This window comes from Hypanus sabinus, chromosome 3 (assembly GCF_030144855.1).
Source record: "Hypanus sabinus isolate sHypSab1 chromosome 3, sHypSab1.hap1, whole genome shotgun sequence".
Lineage (NCBI taxonomy): Eukaryota > Metazoa > Chordata > Chondrichthyes > Myliobatiformes > Dasyatidae > Hypanus > Hypanus sabinus.
Genome location: NC_082708.1, coordinates 68,275,327 through 68,295,683, shown reverse-complemented (window position 1 = coordinate 68,295,683; position 20,357 = coordinate 68,275,327). Strand labels below are relative to the sequence as shown.

The 20,357-nt window shown below is 42.3% G+C and overlaps 1 protein-coding gene across 1 annotated transcript in view; it reads left to right on the top strand.

Annotated features, from left to right (window-relative positions):
* chordc1a (cysteine and histidine-rich domain (CHORD) containing 1a) overlaps nucleotides 1-19,563 on the top strand; it is a 51,171-nt gene extending 31,608 nt beyond the window's left edge. Inside the window, exons 10-11 of the mRNA XM_059964603.1 lie at nucleotides 11,717-11,779; nucleotides 14,308-19,563. Of these exons, the coding sequence (XP_059820586.1) occupies nucleotides 11,717-11,779; nucleotides 14,308-14,466 (222 nt within the window). The 3' untranslated portion in view covers nucleotides 14,467-19,563. The remainder of the gene's footprint in view (nucleotides 1-11,716; nucleotides 11,780-14,307) is intronic.
* The last annotated feature ends 794 nt before the right edge of the window (nucleotides 19,564-20,357 follow it).

Genomic DNA, 20,357 nt, shown 5'->3' with positions numbered 1-20,357 from the left:
TTAGCCAATAATTTGCCAGACTTATCTCCATGTACATAAAACTGGGTTCTAGATTTAATTAACTGATTTTCAATCGAGGAGGATAATAACAAACTATGCTCCATTTGAAGTTCCACTCTTTCTTTATAAAGTTCTTTGCTGGGGGTCACTGAATAAATCTTATCATTGCTTTGATTTTATCAACCAATGTTAATATTTTAGAATTGGTTCGTTTCCTAACTCCAGCAGAGTATGAAATAATCTGTCCACGAATAAATGCTTTAAAAGTGTCCCATAAAATTCCACTTGAGATCTCTGCTGTAGAATTTGTTGAGAAAAACAAATCAATTTGTTGTTTAATAAGATTAACAAAGTCTAAGTCCTGCAACAAAATAGAGTTGAACCTCCAAGATTTAGCATTAGTAGATGAGTCCATTGTCTTAATAGATAGCTTCAAAGGTGTATGGTCAGAAATGGTAAGGGTCATATTTACAATTGATAACATCTGTAAGTAAACAGTGATCATTGAAAAAGTAATCAATTCTTGAATAATTATGATAAACATGAGAAAAGTATGAAAACTCTGTCATTGGGGTGGAAAAAAACACCATATTTTGGAAATTGCAGAATCAGTCATAAAGGAATTAATAAGAGAGGCCAATTTATTCGGAAGAGCTTGAGTGGGCTTAGATCCATACCCTGCTTTTCATCTATCGAAATAAATGTCTTGCTCGGCAATTTTTTCCAATAAATTGCAGTTTCGTCACAGTTAAACACTTGCTTATATGAATAACCACCTTCTGTGATTATTTTCTTCAGTTTTTCTGGGAACTTTTCGGCAGCTTCAGTATCAGCCGAAGCACTCTCCAGTAAACTTTAAACTATGAAGCTGCCCTCGCCTCAGAAACCGATCAAACCACCCATGACTGCCTTTAAATTCCACTTTCGTAACACTTTCATCACCATCGACCAGTGCTTTCTGTTTCAGATTATTTAAAAAGACTGACTGATTTCTCCTTAAGTATAAGATAACTTAATGGAACACCATGCTTTGTACACCCATCAATCCACTCAAGCAGTAGACTTTCCATTTTATCCATTATCTTTCTCTCTGCGTATAAATAGTGCGAATGGTGGATGCAGGCAAATTCAACTTGTGGACAATGTCCTTACTTTGTTCACCACGATCGAAATGCTTAATTATGTCTAGTTTTACGTTAAGTCTAACACCCTTACAAGCTCTTTTAGGCTTTTCCGATACAGGTACCTTAGAACTCATCTTGCTAAAGGATGCAAAATAAATCGACATACAGCAAAGCACAGCTGCTCACAGGCACATGTTTAAGCAATGGCGGCTAAATGCAGTTCTGGGGAGGAGCTTGGCTGCTTTTTTTGCGCGCTGCCTTTCTTCGTAACAGTGAAAACACCTTCTGTTAATGAAAACGGGTAAGTAATGTAGGTCTTTCATAACAGCGAGTTGACATAAAGTGAACGTTCAAAAAACTGGGGACACCTATACAAATCTGTTTCATTAGGACTTGACCGTTTAGTCACTGAACAGTTTCTCTTTCAGGTGTTGGTCAAGCAAGAAGATTTAAGGTAGACAGTAGGCATGTGAATGTTTATTATGGGGCAAGAAACAGTTGGCCTGATAACTTGGATTTAAAATTGAATTGTGCACACAACAAAAGTGATTTCAATGAATCAATAAATTTGATACGCACGTCAATCTTTCTACTGAACCTAGTGAATGGATAAAATGGTCTTTAAAATTGGAAGGCAAATTAAAGTAGTTTTCTAAATAAGAATAATTAAAGCATTTGTCTGAAGTAGTTTTCCCATCTGTTGGGTTACATCATTTAAAATTACAGGCAGTCCCGGAGTTATGAAAGTCTGACTTACGGACAACAAGTACTTAGGAACCGAGGAAGGAGAATGCTGTCCACCATTTGAAGTCGGATTACGACACCATGTCGGCCATTTTAAGTCGTTGCTGTTGACACTGTGTTGGGTGTCTAACTTTGTATTTGGCTTAAATTTTTCTTAGTAAAATGCACCCTGACCCTGCCCCCCCCCAATTCCAGTAGGCTGGTGGCGTAGTCAGATCAGCACCGGGCTAGAGAACGGAGGTTCACGAGTTCGATTTAGTGACAGACCGCTCCCGTGCCAAGTTGATGTCGATCCAGTGACTCCCGTATCATCCATGCCAGGTTGATGTCGGGCTCTCAACTCGACCTTGTAAAAAAAAATCACTGCCACCTCCAGTTTAAATTCCCATGCAGAATAGTGTGGAGGATCAAATACCTAAACCCAGCACACCCCCCACTTGTCCCATTTAACCTGTCTCAGCGCGGTGCAGTTTAGCACCTGGGGAATTCCGTGCTGTGGTCTTTAAGACCCAGTGGACCTCAGGAGCCGGCGCAGGTCGGGACCCGCCACCTGCAGTGTTTATGTTCCATTGACGGGAAGCAATCGTGATTGAAAATAGTGGAAATAATGAAGCGTTTGGAAAGAGGTGAAATGCCATCGATCATTGGAAAAGTGTTAGGCTACAGTCGGTCAACGATCGGAACAACTTTAAAGGATAACGGATAAAGTGAGAATAATGGAGCATGTGAAAGGCCCTTCCCCAATGAAAGCTGCAATTAGTACTTAGCAATGCAGTGGTTTAGTTATTGGAATGCGTATGTTCCTTAAGTGTTTTATATGCATAGAAAGGTAAAATATATACTAACGTGAGGAAATCTGCAGATGCTGAAAATTTAAACAACACATACAAAATACTGGTGGAACACAGCAGGCCAGGCAGCATCTATAAGGAGAAGCACTGTTGACGTTTTGGGCCGAGACCCTTCGTCAGGAATGTATACTACAAATCCCATTTCCAGAAAAGTTTGGATATTTTCCAAAATGCAATAAAAACAAAAAATCTGTGATATGTTAATTCACGTGAACCTTTATTTAACTGATAAAAAGTACAAAGAAAAGATTTTCAATAGTTTTATTGAGCAACTTAATTGTATTTTGTAAATATACACAAATTTAGAATTTGATGGCTGCAACACACTCAACAAAAGTTGGGACAGAGTTAAGATAAGATTGAAAAGTGCACAGAATATTCAAGTAACACCGGTTTGGAAGACTGTGGCGACCCACTTTCTGCGCAGGCGAACCGGCTCACAAATAGCCAACGCATGGGGGGAGACTTTGGTAATGCACCTCTGATGTCATTTCTGCCCGGAGAGTGCCGTGAAGTCTGAATAAATTAGTCTCCAAACGACTTATCAACTGTGTGTCGTTATTTCAGCGCTGTGTGTAGCACATTGCTACATTGATGACCCCGACGGTCTAAATGGGATTTGGACCAAAGATGACCGATTCTTCATCTGTTCACGCAGTTTCGCTAAAACTGCCGACTTTCTGGATGCTGCGACCACGCGTGTGGTTTAGCCAAGCAGAAACCCAGTTCCAGATTCGGCAGATATCCTCTGATTCCATGAGTTACTACCACGTGGTGAGCGCCCTTGACCAGGAGACGGCCGCCCAGGTTGCAGATTTCATACAGTCGCCCCTGGAAGAAGGCAAATATGAAGTATTCAAAGTGCTGCTCATTGGGACCTTTGGCCTCTCTCAGCGTGAGCGGGGTGCCCGCCTGCTTCACCTGGACGGTTGGGAGACAGGCTGCCGTCAGCATTGATGAACGAGATGCTGTCCCTGGCTGACAGACACAAGCCCTGCCTCATGTTCGAGCAAGTGTTCCTAGAGCAACTGCCCAAGGGCATACATCTGCTGTTGGCCAATGCAGATTTCAGCGACCCCCGGAAGGTGGTGGCCTGGGCAGATGTGCTGTGGAAAGCCAAGAGGGAGAGCGTGGCAGCCATCGGTCAGATCACCAGGCCACGCACCCAACAGTGGACCAGACCAGGCCCGGCAGTGGGGCGCACACAACGCAGAGGCAGGAGTGAGGAGGCCAGTGGACAGTGGTGTTTCTACCACCAGCGGTGGGGCACAAAAGCCCGCCGTTGTCGCACTGCAAGAGCCAGGGCCAGCTGCCACTAATAACTATGGCGGCTGGCCACCAGGACAGCCTCGTGTACATCTGGGACAAACAGTCGGGACACCGCTTCTTGGTCGACACTGGAGTGGAGATCAGCATCTTGCCCCCAACGGGGTATGACACCTGCAACAGGAAGCCAGGACCCACCCTGAGGGCCGCAAACAGCAGCACGATACGGACCTACAGCACCTGCACAGTGCAGCTGCAGTTCGGCGCCAGCCGGTTCACGTGGGACTTCACACTGGGCCGCGGTGGCCCAACCACTCCTGGGGGCAGACTTCTTGCGAGCTCACAGTCTGCTGGTCGACTTGCAAGGGAGAAGACTGGTACATGCCGAGACTTTCCAGACGTTCTCCCTGGGTGAAGCCAAGTTGCTGGCCCCACACCTGGACTCCATCACGCTGTCAGACAACGAATTCACCAGAATCCTGACAGATTTTCCATCGATTCTGGCACTGCAGTTCACGGCAGCCATGCCCAGACACAGGTTACAGCACCACATTCTGACCCAGGGACCACCCCTCCACGCCCACACACGAAGGCTCCCTCCGGAAAGCTCCGCCTGGTGAAGGAGGAGTTCAAGAGGATGGAGGAATTGGGGATTGTACGGAGGTCGGACAGCCCATGGGCCTCCCCCCTGCACATGGTGCCCAAAGCAGCTGGGGGTTGGAGACCATGCAGCAACTACCACAGACTGAACGAGGCTACCACTCCAGACCGCTACCCCGTGCCGCACATACAGGACTTTGCAGCAAACCTGCACGGGGCAAGAATCTTTTCCAAAGTAGACCTCGTCTGGGGATACCATCAAATCCCGGTGCACCCCGAAGACATCCCCAAAACAGCACTCATCACCCCGTTCGGCCTGAAGAATGCTGCACAGACGTTCCAGTGGCTAATGGACGTGGTGGGACGTGACCTGGACTTTGCGTTCATCTATTTGAACGACATCCTTTTAGCCAGCAGTTGTCGTCAGGAGCATCTGTCCCACCTCCACCAGCTCTACTCCCACCTGAGTGATTTCGGCCTCACGGTCAACCCGGCTAAATGCCAGTTCGGTCTCGATACCATCGACTTCCTGGGCCACAGGATTACCAAAGATGGGGCAACACCTCTGCCCGCTAAGGTAGACACGATCCGCCACTTTGCCCGGCCCAACACGGTCAAAGGCCTGCAGGAGTTCATTGGTATGGTGAACTTTTACCACCATTTCCTCCCCTCAGCAGCCCGTATCATGCGCCCTTTGTACACCCTGATGTCGGGTAAAGGCAAGGACATTACTTGGGACGAGGAGGCCGCGGCCGCTTTCGTTAAAGCCAAGGAAGCCTTGGCAGATGCCATGATGCTGGTGCACCCCAGAACGGACGTTCCGACCGCCCTCATGGTAGATGCATCTGACACATCAGTCGGTGGGGTGCTGGAGTAACTCATTGAGGGGCGCTGGCAACCCCTGGCATTCTTCAGCAAGCACCTACGACCACCTGAACTCAAGTACAATGCTTTCGACCGGGAGCTGTTGGCACTGTATCTGGCAATCCAGTATTTCAGGTACTTCTTAGAAGGCAGGCCGTTCACGGACCACAAACTTTTGACCTGTGTGTTCACGAAGGTGTCCGATCCCTGGTCGGCTGGCCAGCAGCAACGTCTGTTCTACATCTCCAAGTACACAACGGACATCCAGCATATCTCAGGAAAGTACAACGTCATGGCGGACGCACACTCCAGACTAGCTGTCCAGGCCCTGTCCCTGGGGGTGGACTATCCAGCACTGGCGGAGGCGCAGCAGGCAAACCCAGGTGATAGGACCCTCCTGTGCGAAGTGGCTACCGGCCAACCTTGCCCCATCGTCCTGGCAGCCTGGAGGCAGTGAGTTTTCAACTCCATACAGGGTTTGGCGCACCCATCTATCAGGACAACTGTCCGGCTGGTCTCCAGCAAGTTCACGTGGCACGGGCTTCGCAAGCAGGTCAGTGAATGGGCCAGAACATGCACGCAGTGCTAAACAGCCAAGGTGCGGCGGCACACTAAAGCCCCACCAGAGCAGTTCAAACCCACCCACCGGAGGTTCGACCACATTCATGTGGATATCGTAGGCCCCCTACCGGAGTCCCGAGGAGTGCGGTACCTCCTAACTATGGTAAACCGGTTCATGAGGTGGCCAGAGGCAGTCCCGCTCAATGACACATCTGCCGATTCCTGCGCCCGAGCATTGATTGCAACCTGGGTAGCATGCTTCGGGGTACCGGCCCACATTACCTCCGACAGAGGCGCCCAGTTCACCTCCAGCCTGTGGTCGGCTGTGGCCAGCCTGTTGGGAACGCAGCTACAACTGCCTACCACCCACAGTCAAACTGACTGGTGGAATGCTTCCACCGTCACTTGAAGTCGGCTCTCATGGCCTGCCTGAGGGGACCTAACTGGGTGGACGAGCTTCCCTGGGTCCTGCTTGAAATTCGCACAGCGCCCAAAGAGGATCTGCATGCCTCGTTGGCCGCGATGGTGTACGGCGCGCCCCTGCCCATCCCGGGAGAGTTCATACCAGCCCCAAGGGGGCAAGAGGAAGAACCCGCAGCAGTCCTGGACAGGCTACTCGAAAGGCTTGGCAACCTGGCCCCCGTACCAACTTCACAGCACGGACGGACCCCGACCCATGTACCCAAAGACCTGTAGAATTGTAAGTCTGTGTTTGTACGAAGGGGCGAACACCGGGCACTGCTACAGCGGCCGTCTGAGGGGTCATTCAAGGTGATCAACAACAACGGGTCCATGTACCTTCTGGACATTTGGAGGAAAGAGGAGGTTTTCACGGTGGACCGACTCAAACCAGCCCATGTGGACTTGGCGCAGCTGGTCGAAGTTCAGGCACCGCGGCACAGAGGCTGATCCAGACTGTGGACTTTGGGGGATGTATCGCCGGTTCTGAGGGCGGGGTTATGTGGCAACCCACTTTCTGCGCAGGCGAACCGGCTCACAAATAGCCAGCGCACGGTGGGAGACTTTGGTACTGCACCTCTGACGTCATTTCTGCCCGGAGAGGGCGGGTGCTAGGGATTAAATGCCAGCGCTGTGAAGTTTGTATAAACTAGTCTCCAAACGACTTACCGACTGCGTGCTGTTATTTCAGCACTGTGTGTAGCACATCGCTACAACTCCACATTAAGCAGGCTAATTGGTAGCAGGTGATGTATCATGACTGGGTATAAAAGTAGCGTCCATCAAAGGCTCAGTCTTTGCAAGCAAGGATGGGTCGTGGCTCACCTCTTTGTGCCAAAATTCGTGAGAGAATTGTTAGTTCAAAAAACATTTCTCAATGCAAGATTGCAGAGAATTTAGGTCTTTCAACATCTACAGTACATAATATTGTGAAAAGATTCAGAGAATTCAGAGACATCTCAGTGCGTAGAGGGCAAGGTCGGAAACCACTGTTGAATGTACGTGATCTTCAAGCCCTCAGACGGCACTGCCTAAGAACCTTCATGCTACTGTGACAATTATAGCCACCTGGGCTGGGGAGTACTTTGGAAAACCATTGTCACTTAACACAGTCCGTTGCTGCATCCAGAAATGCAACTTGAAACTGTATTACGGAAGGAAGAAGCCATACTTCAACTCCATGCAGAAACGCCAGCAATTTCTCTGGGCCCGAGCTCATCTCAGATGGACCAAAAGACTGTGGAACTGTGTGCTGTGGTCAGATGAGTCCACATTTCAATTAGTTTTCGCAAAAAACAGGCGTCGAGTTCTCCGTGCCAAAGGTGAAAACGACCATCCTGATTGTTATCAGCGGAAGGTGTTAAAGCCAGCATCTGTGATGGTATGGGGGTGTATCAGTGCCATGGCATGGGTGAGTTGCATGTATGTGAAGGTACCATTGACTCTGAGGCATATATTAGGGTTTTAGAGAGACATATGTTGCCATCATGGTGACGTCTCTTCCCGGGATGTCCATGCTTATTTCAGCAGGACAATGCCAGACCACATTCTGCATGGGCTACAACAGCGTGGCTTTGTAGACATAGAATGCGTTTGCTTGACTGGCCTGCTGCCAGTCCAGATCTATCTCCTATTGAAAATGTATGGTGCATCATGAAGAGGAGAATCAGACAATGGAGACCAGCTGAAGTCTTACGTCAAGCAAGAATGGACAAATTTTCCAATTTCAAATCTACTACAGTTAGTACCCTCAGTACTTTTGTAGTTAAATAAAGGTTCACGTGAATTAACATATTACAGATTTTTGTTTTTATTGCATTTTGGAAAATATCCCAACTTTTCTGGAAATGGGGTTTGTATATACTAAGACAAACATTTGACTAACTGACGCTAAATAATACCGGATGTACTTGTTCCGACTTGCGTACAAATCCGACTTAAAGATGGACTCAGGAACGGAACTCGTACGTAACCCGGGGACTGCCTGTACTGCAGTGACAGTAATTGGTATTTTTGTAAATTTAGAATATGCATTGTCTGCTTGCACGGTTTTATGGATGTTTGTATTGCTTTTCACAAATACCACAAAGTAAATGTGACCAACCTTGCTGTTCAAAGCACAGTGGAATTGATTTAGGAATTGACTTTTTCCTATTGACATGTGCATCCACACCTAGATGTACTTGATCAGTTTACACAGCTACTATCTTACTAAGTATGGTTCCTATTCCGATTGGGAATATTTTATTATTTGCAATTGGAACACCATGACAAAATGTTGCTGAGGACATTCCCCGCTAATCAATAAATTGTAGTTATTACTTTGGCTATAAGACATAGGAGCAGAATTAGGAATTTGGCCCATCAAACCTACCCTGCCATTCCATTCTTTGTCTGCCTTCTCTCTGTAACCTTTCATGTCCTGATTGAACAACAACCTGAAATATACCCAGTGAACTGGCCTGGACAGCTGTCTCTGGCAATACATTCCACATATTAACCACCCTCTGGTTAAAGATTTTTCCTTATCTCTGTTCTAAATGGATATCCCCCAATTCTGAACTTTTTTTGCCTTCAGGACTTAGACTCTTGCAGTGTATGAACTAACCGTTCCAAGTCCACTCTATTCAGGGCTTTCAGCATTTGATAGGTTTCAATGAGTTCCCCTCACATTCTTCTAAACTCCAGTTACAGGCTTAGAGCTGTCAAAAGCTCCTCATACATTAACCCTATCATTCCTGGGACCATTCTTGTGAACCTCTCCAATGACAGCATTTCTTTGTTTGGTTAAGGAACAAGTGTAATCTAACCAGTGTGTTATAAAGCATCAGAATTACATCCACGCTTCTGTATTCTACTTTTTTTGAAATAGATGCTAACATTGTATTGCCTTCCTTACCACCAACTCGACCTGCAGGTTAACTTGCATGAGGACTCCCTTTGAACCTCTGATTTCTGAATTTTCTCTCCATTTACAAAATAGTCCGCACTTTCATACACTTTGGCAAAAGACAGACGGACTTTATTGATCCCGTGGGAAATTGAGTTTTGTTACAGCCACACCAACCAAGAATAGTGAAGAAATATAGCAATATAAAACCATAAGTAATTAAATACTAAGTTAATCATGCCAAGTGGAAATAAGTCCAGGACCAATCAATTGGCACAGGGTGTCTGACACTCCGAGGGAGGAGTTGTAAAGTTTGATGGCCACAGGTAGGAATGAGTCTCTGGCTGAATGTACTCCTGTGCCTAACCAGTACATTATGGAGTGGATGGGAGTCATTGTCCAAAATGGCATGCAACTTGGACAGTATCCTCTTTTCAGACACCACCATCAGAGAGTCCAGTTCCACCCCCACAACATCACTGGCCTTACAAGTGAGTTTGTTGATTCTGTTGGTGTCTGCTGCCCTCAGCCTGCTGCCCCAGCACACAACAGCAAACATGATAGCACTGGCCACCACAGCCTCGTAGAACGTCCTCAGCATCATCTGGCAGTTGTTAAAGGACCTCAGTCCCCTCAGGAAATAGAGACGGCTCTGACCCTTATTGTAGACAGCTTCAGTGTTCTTTGACCAGTCCAGTTTATTGTCAGTTCGTATTCCCAGGTACTTGTAATCCTCCACCATGTCCAAACTGACCCCTTGGATGGAAACGGGGGTCACCGGTGCCTTAGCCCTCCTCAGGTCCTCCACCAGCTCCTTAGTCTTTTTCACTTTAAGCTGCAGATGATTCTGCTCACACCATGTGACAAAGTTTCCCACTTGGAATAACTGTGCACATCCATCTATTTTCCATCTGCCACTTATTTATCCATTCTCTCAATCTGTCCTGCAGAGATCCTGCTTCTATAACCACCACTGCCCCTCCACCCATCTTTGTATCATTTTGTAAAGTTGGCCACAAAACCATCAATTTCACCATCCAAATCATTGATAAGGTGAGAAGAAGCCTCCTTTATTCTCACTCTTTGCCTCCTGCCAGTCAGCCAATCTTCTATCCATGGTTGAACCTTACATGTTCAATTGCACTATTTCCCTGGCTCTTGTTAGCAGCCTCGTGCAGCAACTTGCCTTCTGAAAGTCTAAACAAACAACATCCACTGATACTCTTGACTTTCCTGCATTTTATTTCCTTAAAGAATTCCAACAGATTTGTCAGGCAAGATTTCCTCTTGAGAAAACCGTGCTGACTTTGACCTATTTTATTGTGTGCTTCCAAGTACCTCAACACTTCATCCTTAATAACGGACTCAACCATTGAAGCCAAGCAAACTTGTCTATATTTTCCTTTCTTCTGCCTCCTTCCCTTTTTAAAGAATGGTGTGACACTTTTCAATTTGCCAGTCCTCTGGAACCATTCCAGAATCTAGTGATTCTTGAAAGGTCTTTACTAATGCCTCCACAATCTCTTCAGCTACCTCATTAAGAAACTAGATGACCCTCAGGCTCTACAATTTCCAAACTCCTTAGTAATAGTAACTGCACTCACTTTTTCCCTGACACTGTCGCATTTCTAGCACTCTGCTAGTGTCTTCCATAGTGAAGACTGATGCAAAATATTTATAAAGTTCAACCGTCACTTCTTTGTGTCCCATTACAACCTTTCCAGTGGTTTCAATTTACATTTAAATGGTATACTGTACAACCCTGAGATTCTTCCTCCCACTGGCAGCTATGAAATAAACACATTAAACCAGTTTAAAGAGAACATCGAACACCCAACGCATAAAAGATCAGGTAGGATTCTCCCTTGATTTTGTCCTATCTTGTCCTGTGTCACCAAGTACTCCATAACCTCACACTTAACAATTGACTCCAATATTTTCCCAACCACCAAGGTCAGGATAACTAGTCTATAATTTCCTTTCTGCTGCCTTCCTCCTTCCTTTAGAGTGGAGTGACATTTGTAATTTTCCAGTCCTTTGTCACCCTGCCTGTATCCAAGACATCCCTGATGCTGGAACCTGGGAGGCAACATTCCATTTAGGTGTCCTTTCAGATCCACAGAATCTGCTTTCTTCTCTAACTATGGAATTCTTTTATCACTATTGCACTCTTTCTCTCTCTCTACCCCCCCCCCCCACTTCCCTCTGAGTCACAGAGACGGGCTCAATGAGATCTGACTTAGTTATAAATAGTTTTAGTACATTTTTACCAGCCTTAAAAGTTGAATTTTTTTAAGAATGTGTAGATTTTGACAAATTCAATTTTGTATATTAATATAATTGTTTTTATATTACAGCTGAATATCCACATTATATTTGAAAGGGATCAGAAATTTGAACAGAGATTGAATTTATGGGGTGTAAGTACAGATATTAAAAAATAATTTTCAGATTCTTTCTTTTTCAATCTTTTTATTAATATCAACGATAAGATTAGTACATAGGAAATGGGATTACAAACTTACAAAATTAAAATGAACATAAAAGGATACACAAGCAAATAAGTACATTATAGTTATGTCTTCCCAAATCATGAATGATACAAATGTCATATAAATGAAACAAAAAAAACTAAGTATTTCATGTTGGAAAAAAAACAAAAGAGAAAAAGAAAAAAAAAATTAATACCCTAAGAAAAACTAAACTAACAAACTAACCACTAACTATTAAGAAAACAAAGGAAAGAAGAAAAAAATGGGCTGTTTATAGTATCTTAAAAAAAATTACAAAATCATCAGTGTCCCCAACTCCGATCCTCTCAACATATATATAATCAAAACCGGAAAAACAAATAGGATTGGAAAAAATATTGGAAAGACATTTTCAATATTTTTTCCACGGTATTAAACATTGATTTACAACCTCATCCTATTACTGCAATCTTTGGTTTACCAATGATGGGGTCAATTCATTTATCTTCTTCTGCTTGTCGGATGATTGCATTTCTTACATTAATGGCTAGAACATCTATTTTGTTGAATTGGAAAGAAATTAATCCCCTACTGTATTTCATAGGTTTTCTCAAACTATGTTATGTCTAAATTTGGAGAAAATTAGAAGTGTCGTATATGACCCTTCTATTAAATTTGAAAAGATTTGGAGGCCATTTATTCAATATTCCAATTTTCAGATTATAATGCCTGCACCAACTTTTTTTATGTAATTAATTTGGAGTTGATGCTACTGTAGTTTGCCCCTCAAAGAATTCAGGATTAGTGTATTGAGGATTGAGCAAAATTGAATTTTGATTTTCTGCTCATTGATTAAACATGGAGTGGTTGCTATAATATTTAATTCCTGAAATGTTGTAGCTTAAATTGTCATCTGCATTGTTCTGCAATTGATAAATTAAAGCATTTGCATTTTTGTTTTGTTTTTGAAGCATCATAAGTTAATAATTAGTCAATGTTTTCTCTCATTCGGATTTGATTACCTGCATTGAAGAATCCTAGGTATAATTTTATCCCTTGAGAGAGTTACGTGTAGGAATTGGGATTCCAAGAATTTGTATTTGTAGAGGGTCATAAACTTTGCTCATATTAGACACGGTCTAATTGAACTGAGGCTTTTACCTGTCATGCAGAGCACAAATAGGGGTAAAAACAAAAGGGAAATCATATTTTGCTCAAGTAGAGTTCCTTTCTTATAAAATTACAGTAAAGTGTAATGAGTTCCTATTTGTTCTTGTGTTCCAGACCTACCAAAAACAGTTGCACAGTCTAGACCCATGTGTTTTTAAAGACAGGGTGATCACAATGAAATTCACTGAGAGTGCATTTTAATCTGTAGGTGAATTGTAAACTATATGGGGGTGAAGAGAACACTTGTGAATTTAGAACAAGGTATTACCTACCACCAATTGAAGGTAGAGATGAAGTACATTTTTGTTTTATAGCGAAGAGTAAGCACAGAGGGCTCAGAAGTTTTACTTTCTGCTTCATCCTGTCTTGATTTACTGCATTCCTGGGTCTTGAATACAATTGATACTTTTCTGTTTCTCTCTATGGTTTCTCCAAGCTGATTTTTGATCATTAGTTCATGTCATTTTCATTTCTACTAAATCTTTTCTTGGCCTTGGTGTATCTTCTCTCTTTCAAAATACCACTGCTGTTCTTCGACGTAATACTCACATTCCCCTCAAATCTGTATATTTTCTGTAGTTTTGTGCTTCAGTCATTCTATTCATCAATTACATCAGGGGATCCCAACATTTTTTATTGGATCAATACCATTAAACAAGGGGTCTGTGGACCCCAGGTTGGAAACTCCTGGTTTAAGCCTTACAAAATTAAAAATGTTTACTCTTTTTTTTTGCCCAGCTGGATTAGACTGTCTCATTTTCTGAATACAGTTGGATAAATGTAATGGAATTATTTTTCTGCATACTCTTTGACTGTTGCTTTATCTATCAAAGATTCAACTTAAGCCCTCTACTTTTTTTTTAAATAGTGCACTACAATTGGTTACTTAAATGTACATATGTATACTGGAAGGACACTTGTGATTCTGTATTATTTTCCTTCACCTGTCTGCAATTTGTTTTTGCTTGCTTGTCTAGCATTTCCAATCAGAATGAACTTTGCTATCTTCTGTTGAATATTGGTTATCTGAAGCTGTCATCTGTAGTCTAGACTACAAACTCATTTCTGGCTCCATCTTTCCTGGCCATTCTTGGTTTGAAGCTTTTTCTCACAGCCTCAATTAATTCTTTATTAAAGTTGTTTCAGCTTTCATTTCTTGTTAACAACTGGAGTTTTTTTTAAAGGATATTAATTTATAATTTGCACTTCTTGTTAGGTGCTTATTTGACAATATATTGGAATTCTTTTCAATTTGTTTTCTATTGTAATGAAACATTTTTTTCTTTCTGCACTTCTATACATAAAAGGTTATTGATGTTAGTAAGAGTCAAATGAGCATGACACCTGTGAAGGTTGAAATTACTATGAAGAAAGCTGAGCCTGTATTATGGTCTCGACTTGAACTACCTGCGCCTGAGCCTCAGAAGGAAGTCCAGCCACAGGGATCAAGTGATGAAGAAGATTGAATGAAACAAAGAGCAATAGAGGATTGTGAAATGGTGACATGGACAATAAGGAGTAGAGAACTTATTGTTGAAGTTGGTTTATTATGATATACTTATGTTATGTTCCATTTTGGAAATAGTTTTTTCACTGATTGCTTGCCTTATATTTGGGTGCAGACTTATGAACATATTACATCTTGCTCTAGATTTAAACTGCAAAGATGTGCATTGTTTAACCTGTGTAACTCAATTATGCAGCACATATCATGGCCAAATCTATAGCAGCATCTTCAATGACTGAAATTAATATAATGGAAAATGATTGTTAATGCTCATCTATCAGATGATATTTTACATGGCCTTGTTGAATCACATTTACTCCCTGCTGAAATGAAATAATCTACTGAATTTTTCTCAGTAAACTGGTAATAAAAAAACTAGGGTAATAATTACTAGTTTTTATTGGCAATCTAGGAGAAGGGATTGGTGTAAAAGAAATCAACACTTAGTCCCTTGAAGGGTTTTACAAAAACATAATTCTGGAAAACTTAGGACACATGAAGAATAGCAGCTAACATTTCAGATCCAGGCCTCTTCATTAGACAGAATGAAACAAGTTAGTCAGAGATGGTGGAGAGCAAAGAATGGAACAAAAGTAATTTTTTAATATATAATAAGCAGTTATGGTGAACCACTGCTTTAATGTGTGGTACAGTTGAATAGTTTGACTTTACAAACATTATGACGGAAATGGCCAGTTCTTGTTCAAATAGCAAGTATCTAAAATTGTTGAACTTAGTCCTGCAGGGTAGGTACTAGGAATTGAATGGCCTTTTTTTTTAAATTGCTTTTACCAGTCCAACAACTTGCCAGCTTCTCAATCTGAATAGCTGCACCAGAATTCTAAAACTGTTATTTAATTAAATTTGGGAAGAACTGGGAGAAATCAACTCTTCACATTCTCTGCCTCCTCCATCTCTGCTCACTTTCTGCTTACCTACCTGTTAAGATCGAGGCCAAAGCCCTTTGCTATTCCTGGTGCATGCACAAAACTTATGTTTTTCCTCCTTTTGTCCCACATCACTTGTACACAGTATTGCATTTGTCCATGGAATATAAATACAGTCGTCCCTCGGTATCCACAGGGGATTGGTTCCAGGATCCCCTGCGGATGCTCAGCTCCCTATATAAAATGGCGTAGTATTTGCATTTAACCTACGCACTTCCTCCCGTATACTTTAAATCATCTCTAGATTACTTATAATACCTAATACAATGTAAATGCTATGTAAATAGTTGTTAGACTATTGTTTAGGGAATAATGACAAGAAAAAAAGTGTACATGTTCAGTACAGACGCAACCATCGTAGCTCTTCTGAGAACGCTGATGCCGATTCCCTCGTGATCTTTAAGTTCTTGAGGCTGTAGTGCATTACCTGGCTAGCCAGCCATCCCTTACTAGCCTTAAACTCCTTCCTCTCGCTCACAAGTAGTGAATGAATGAGATGTGAGGCGAACAATGCTCAAACGACGAGTGCTGGAGAAAGACTGAGGATCTGTGAAATGGCAGTAGGCTACAGCAGGGTATGCCTACACATCACTTCATTTGTGTGGATTCAGCGTAGTGCTCAGCACATGGCAAATTCAAGTTTTGTTTTTTGGAACTTGCTGGAATTTTTTATTGAATATTTTCGATCCGTGGATGCAAAGGGCCGACTGTATCTTAACTTTGACTCGTCATCTAGTTCTATCCTTTGTCCCCATTCCATCATAATATTAAATAATTGTATTTCCATTGGTGTAATGAAAACAGCCCAACTTTTTGCATATTACCTGCATTCCCTTATACTGCCGAGTAGTTCAGTAAGCACTATAATTTTTAATGTTAATTTGAAACTAAAGGACATACTTCAGATTTCTTTCAATCATGTATTAATTCCTGTGTATCCTTTAGAAATTCAGCTTCAATAAAACTCAAATGTTAATAAAAAAAATTTCTCCATTATATTAGCAAATGATTGATGTTGTTCTGACATCAATCAATTCCTTCAGGCATTTCAGCCTTGTCAACCAACTAGGAAAACAAACAATTCAGGAGAAACAATGCAAACATAAACAAATTATTAATCTAAGATGATGTAAGCACTATGCCAGATTGATAAGGTCAAGGTGCCAAGGCTGGAGGTGAGGGACAGGCCTGTTCAGTTTGCTCCTCTGTGAGGTTTACTCATCACTGCGCTGTATTGAGACACACTTTGATTTGTTTTTATTTCATTCTCTGCACATTGGATGTTTAACAGTCTTTTTAATGGGTTCTAATGGATCTCTTTGTTTTGTGGCTCCCTGTATGGAGACAAACATCAAGCTTGTGGTTCTAGAAAGTCTGTGACTTTTAGACTTTTCTCTATTTCTGCATAAATATGACCCAAAATGTGATCAGGTCTTCATGCAAGTCCTAAAACTAGATAAACAATCTAATTAAATTAATAAAAACATCTATACAGTCAGCCCTCTTTATCCACGGGGGATTGGTTCTGAGACGCCCACCGTGGATACCAAAAAACGAGGATGTCCAAGTTACTTTATTTAACCATTCTCAGTGTGGTGGACATTAGGACCCGGCGGAGCTGCTCTGGATCCGCAGTGTTTATTTTCACGAAAGTAACCACGATTACGATTGAAAATAAGGTGGAAGTAATAAAGCGATCAGAAAGAGGTGAAAAGCCATAGGTCATTGGAAAAGTATTAGGCTACAGTCAGTCAACGATCAGAACAATTTTAATGGAGCATGTGAAAGGCTCTGCCCTGATGAAAGCTACAATTATTACTAAGCAACACAGTGGCTTAATTATTGAAATATGTATGTTTCTTAAGTGTTTTATATGCATAGAAAGGTAAAATATGTACTATATACTTAGAAACGTTTGACTAACTGACGCTAAATAATACTGGATGTACCTGTTCCGACTTAAAGACAGACTCAGGAATGGAACTCATTCATAACCTGGGGACTGCCTGTACTTTTAAGTCATTTCTAGATTACTTATAATACCTAATACAATGTAAATAGTTATTACACTATTGTTTAGGGAATAATGACAAGAAAAAATAGTCTGTACATGCTCAAACAACGAGTGCTGGAGAGAGAACTTATGGGTTTTCCCGATCGAAGGTTGGTAGAATCCGCGGATAAGAAGGGCCAACTGTTTTTTATTTATCGAGGAAAAATGATCCAATATTACAAGTATTTGTTGGAAAAAGTATGTGAAGCTTTGCTTTCGGTAACTGGTGTGACCCCCTTGTACAGCAATAACTTAAATCAATTTAACGTTTCTGGTAACTATTGATCAGTCTTGCAGCTTGAAGGAATTTCAGGCCATTCCTCCTTACAAAACTGCTTCGGCTGTGGGATGTTGGTGGATTTCCTTGCATGAACTTTGTGCTTCAAGTACTTCTACAACATTTCTGTAGGGTTAAGGTTAGGGCTTTGAGTCAGCTAGTCTGTGAAATTTCTTCTGCTTTAACTATTCTTTGGTAGACTAACGTGTTTAGGATCATTGTCTTGCTGCATGACCCACTTTCTCTTGAGCTTCAGTTCACAGACAGATACCCAAATTCTACAGGAATATGTCAGGGTGCAATTTAGAATTCAAAGTTCCATCAATGATAGCAAGCCGTTCTGGTCCTGAGGCAGCAAAACAGGCCCAAACCATGACACTGCCACCAGCATGTTTCACAGATGGGATGAGGTTCTTATACTGAAATGCTGTGTTTGCTTTTCACCAAACATAACACTTCTCATTTAAGCCAAAAACTTCTATTCTGGACTCATCTGTCCACAGGACATTCTTCCAATAGCTTTCTGGCTTATCCATGTGGTCTTTAGCGAACTTTAGACGGGCAACAAGATTCTTGGAGAATGGCTTTCTCTTTGCAATCAATCCTTCCATACACATCATTGTTGTTCAATGTTTGCATGATGGTAAGCTCATGAACAGTGACATTAGCCAATGCAAGAGAGGCCTGTAGCTCCTTAGGTGTTACTGTGGGGTTCTTTGGGACTATCTGGAATATTACTTGCTCTTGGAGTGATTTTTGTTGGCCAACCACTCCTTGGGAAAGAAACAAAGGTGTTGAATTTCTTCCATTTGTACACCATCTGCCTGACTGGATTGGTGGAGCCCAAACTCTTTAGAAATTGTTTTGGATCCTTTTCCAGCCTGGTGAGCATAAGCAACTTTTTTTTTTCTGAGCCCCTCATAAATCTCCTTTGATCAAGGCATGGCACAGTTTTAAAAACCTGTATGGTCAAGATCAGGCTTTGATAGTGAGGACCCTGGTTTATGTTCTTTAAATAGGGCAGGGCCTCCCACACTCACACCTGATTGTTATCCCATTGATTGAAACATGGGTCTTTAATTTCCCCTTAAATGAACTGATACCCTAAAGGTTCACACGCTTTTTCCAACAAACTCATAATATTGGATGATTTTTTTTCAACAAATGAAGTATAATTTTTTTGTGTTATTTAATTAATTTGGTTCTCTATCTAGTTTTGAGACTTGCACGAAGACCAGATCACATTTTAGGTCCTATATATGCAGAAATAAAGAAAATTCTAAAGTGTTCACAAACTTTCTAGCACCACCATACATTCTTTGATAATAAATGCACTTTGAACTTCAAAACAAACATATCATTACTGAAACATGCATTAATGGTAAGTGTAATACCCTGGTTCACCTTTTTACTGTTATGCTGTCGGTACTTCGTTCAGCAATTTTGTTAGTTTGGGTTATTGTTGAAGATTAGGGATGATGTGGAATGTGGCCCATCCAATTAGCAGGTAGGTGGTTTTTTTTTGGTAAAGGACAGTAAGGTTGGTTTTGGGCTTTTGTTCGAGCGCAGATGAAGAGAGAAGATGCTGGGAAGAACCAGTTGTAGCATACGATTCCGTGGGAGACCCGATTGTTCAAGATGGATTGCCAGCGATGTTTGTGTTGACCGAGGGTCCGGTGTGTGAGTGACAGAGAAGTTCAATATGAACTCCAACTTGTGCATATTTGACTGTTTCATTAGAATGGGCCATTTCCTATTTTGTTATTCTTTACTAAACCTTTCGTTAAGATTCATAAATATAGTTCCTTTAATCGTATGCAGTGTGCTGTGTTATTTCATGGCATTAATTTGTAACGGTAGATGCATCCACACAAACTGGGGTTTGGGGTGGGATCGCGTGTGCCTCAGTCTCACGGGTTTGACAGGGCTGAAGGTTGTCTTCCCTAGACTTGTGCAGCCAAGGAAATCAGGGTGTTTCATTGTGGGGGTATCGTCCGGGATAGATTTTGCTGGATGCCGCGTGATTGCCCTGAGCATTGATCCAGTGGGTTGTGTGTTTAAGTCTGTAAACTATTGTTTGGTAAAGTGATTATGAAACAAGGTTAAAGATGCTGCCAGGCTGGAGCGGAGGTTTGATAAAAGGGTGGGCAAAGACTTTGTTCTAGTTCAGACTAGCACTGATGTAATAGCAGTAGAATCGGGGCTCCGGGAGAGGGGGGACGTGGGCTATATATTCTTTCTGGAAGGAGAGGAGCGAAGGCAAGCGTGCCGAATCGTAAGCTGAGTCTCCCCTAGCTGAGGGTAGAGACTTCAAAGACAGATTGTTCTCATTTCTGTGGAGTGAGAAGGAGGAGTGGACTGAATTGAAATGTCTGATGAGTACGCCAGCGAGGGCTGAGCATTCTGAGTTGGTAGCGGCCCTTATCGCCCTGATGAAGATGGTAAATTCCGGTGTATAAACCGACCCCCATTTTCAAGGTTAAATAAGTGACTTTTTCATGTTAACTTGGTATAAGCTAACCCCTTTTGTAGAGGTTTCTGATTTAACCAGAAAATATCACAAGATTTCACAT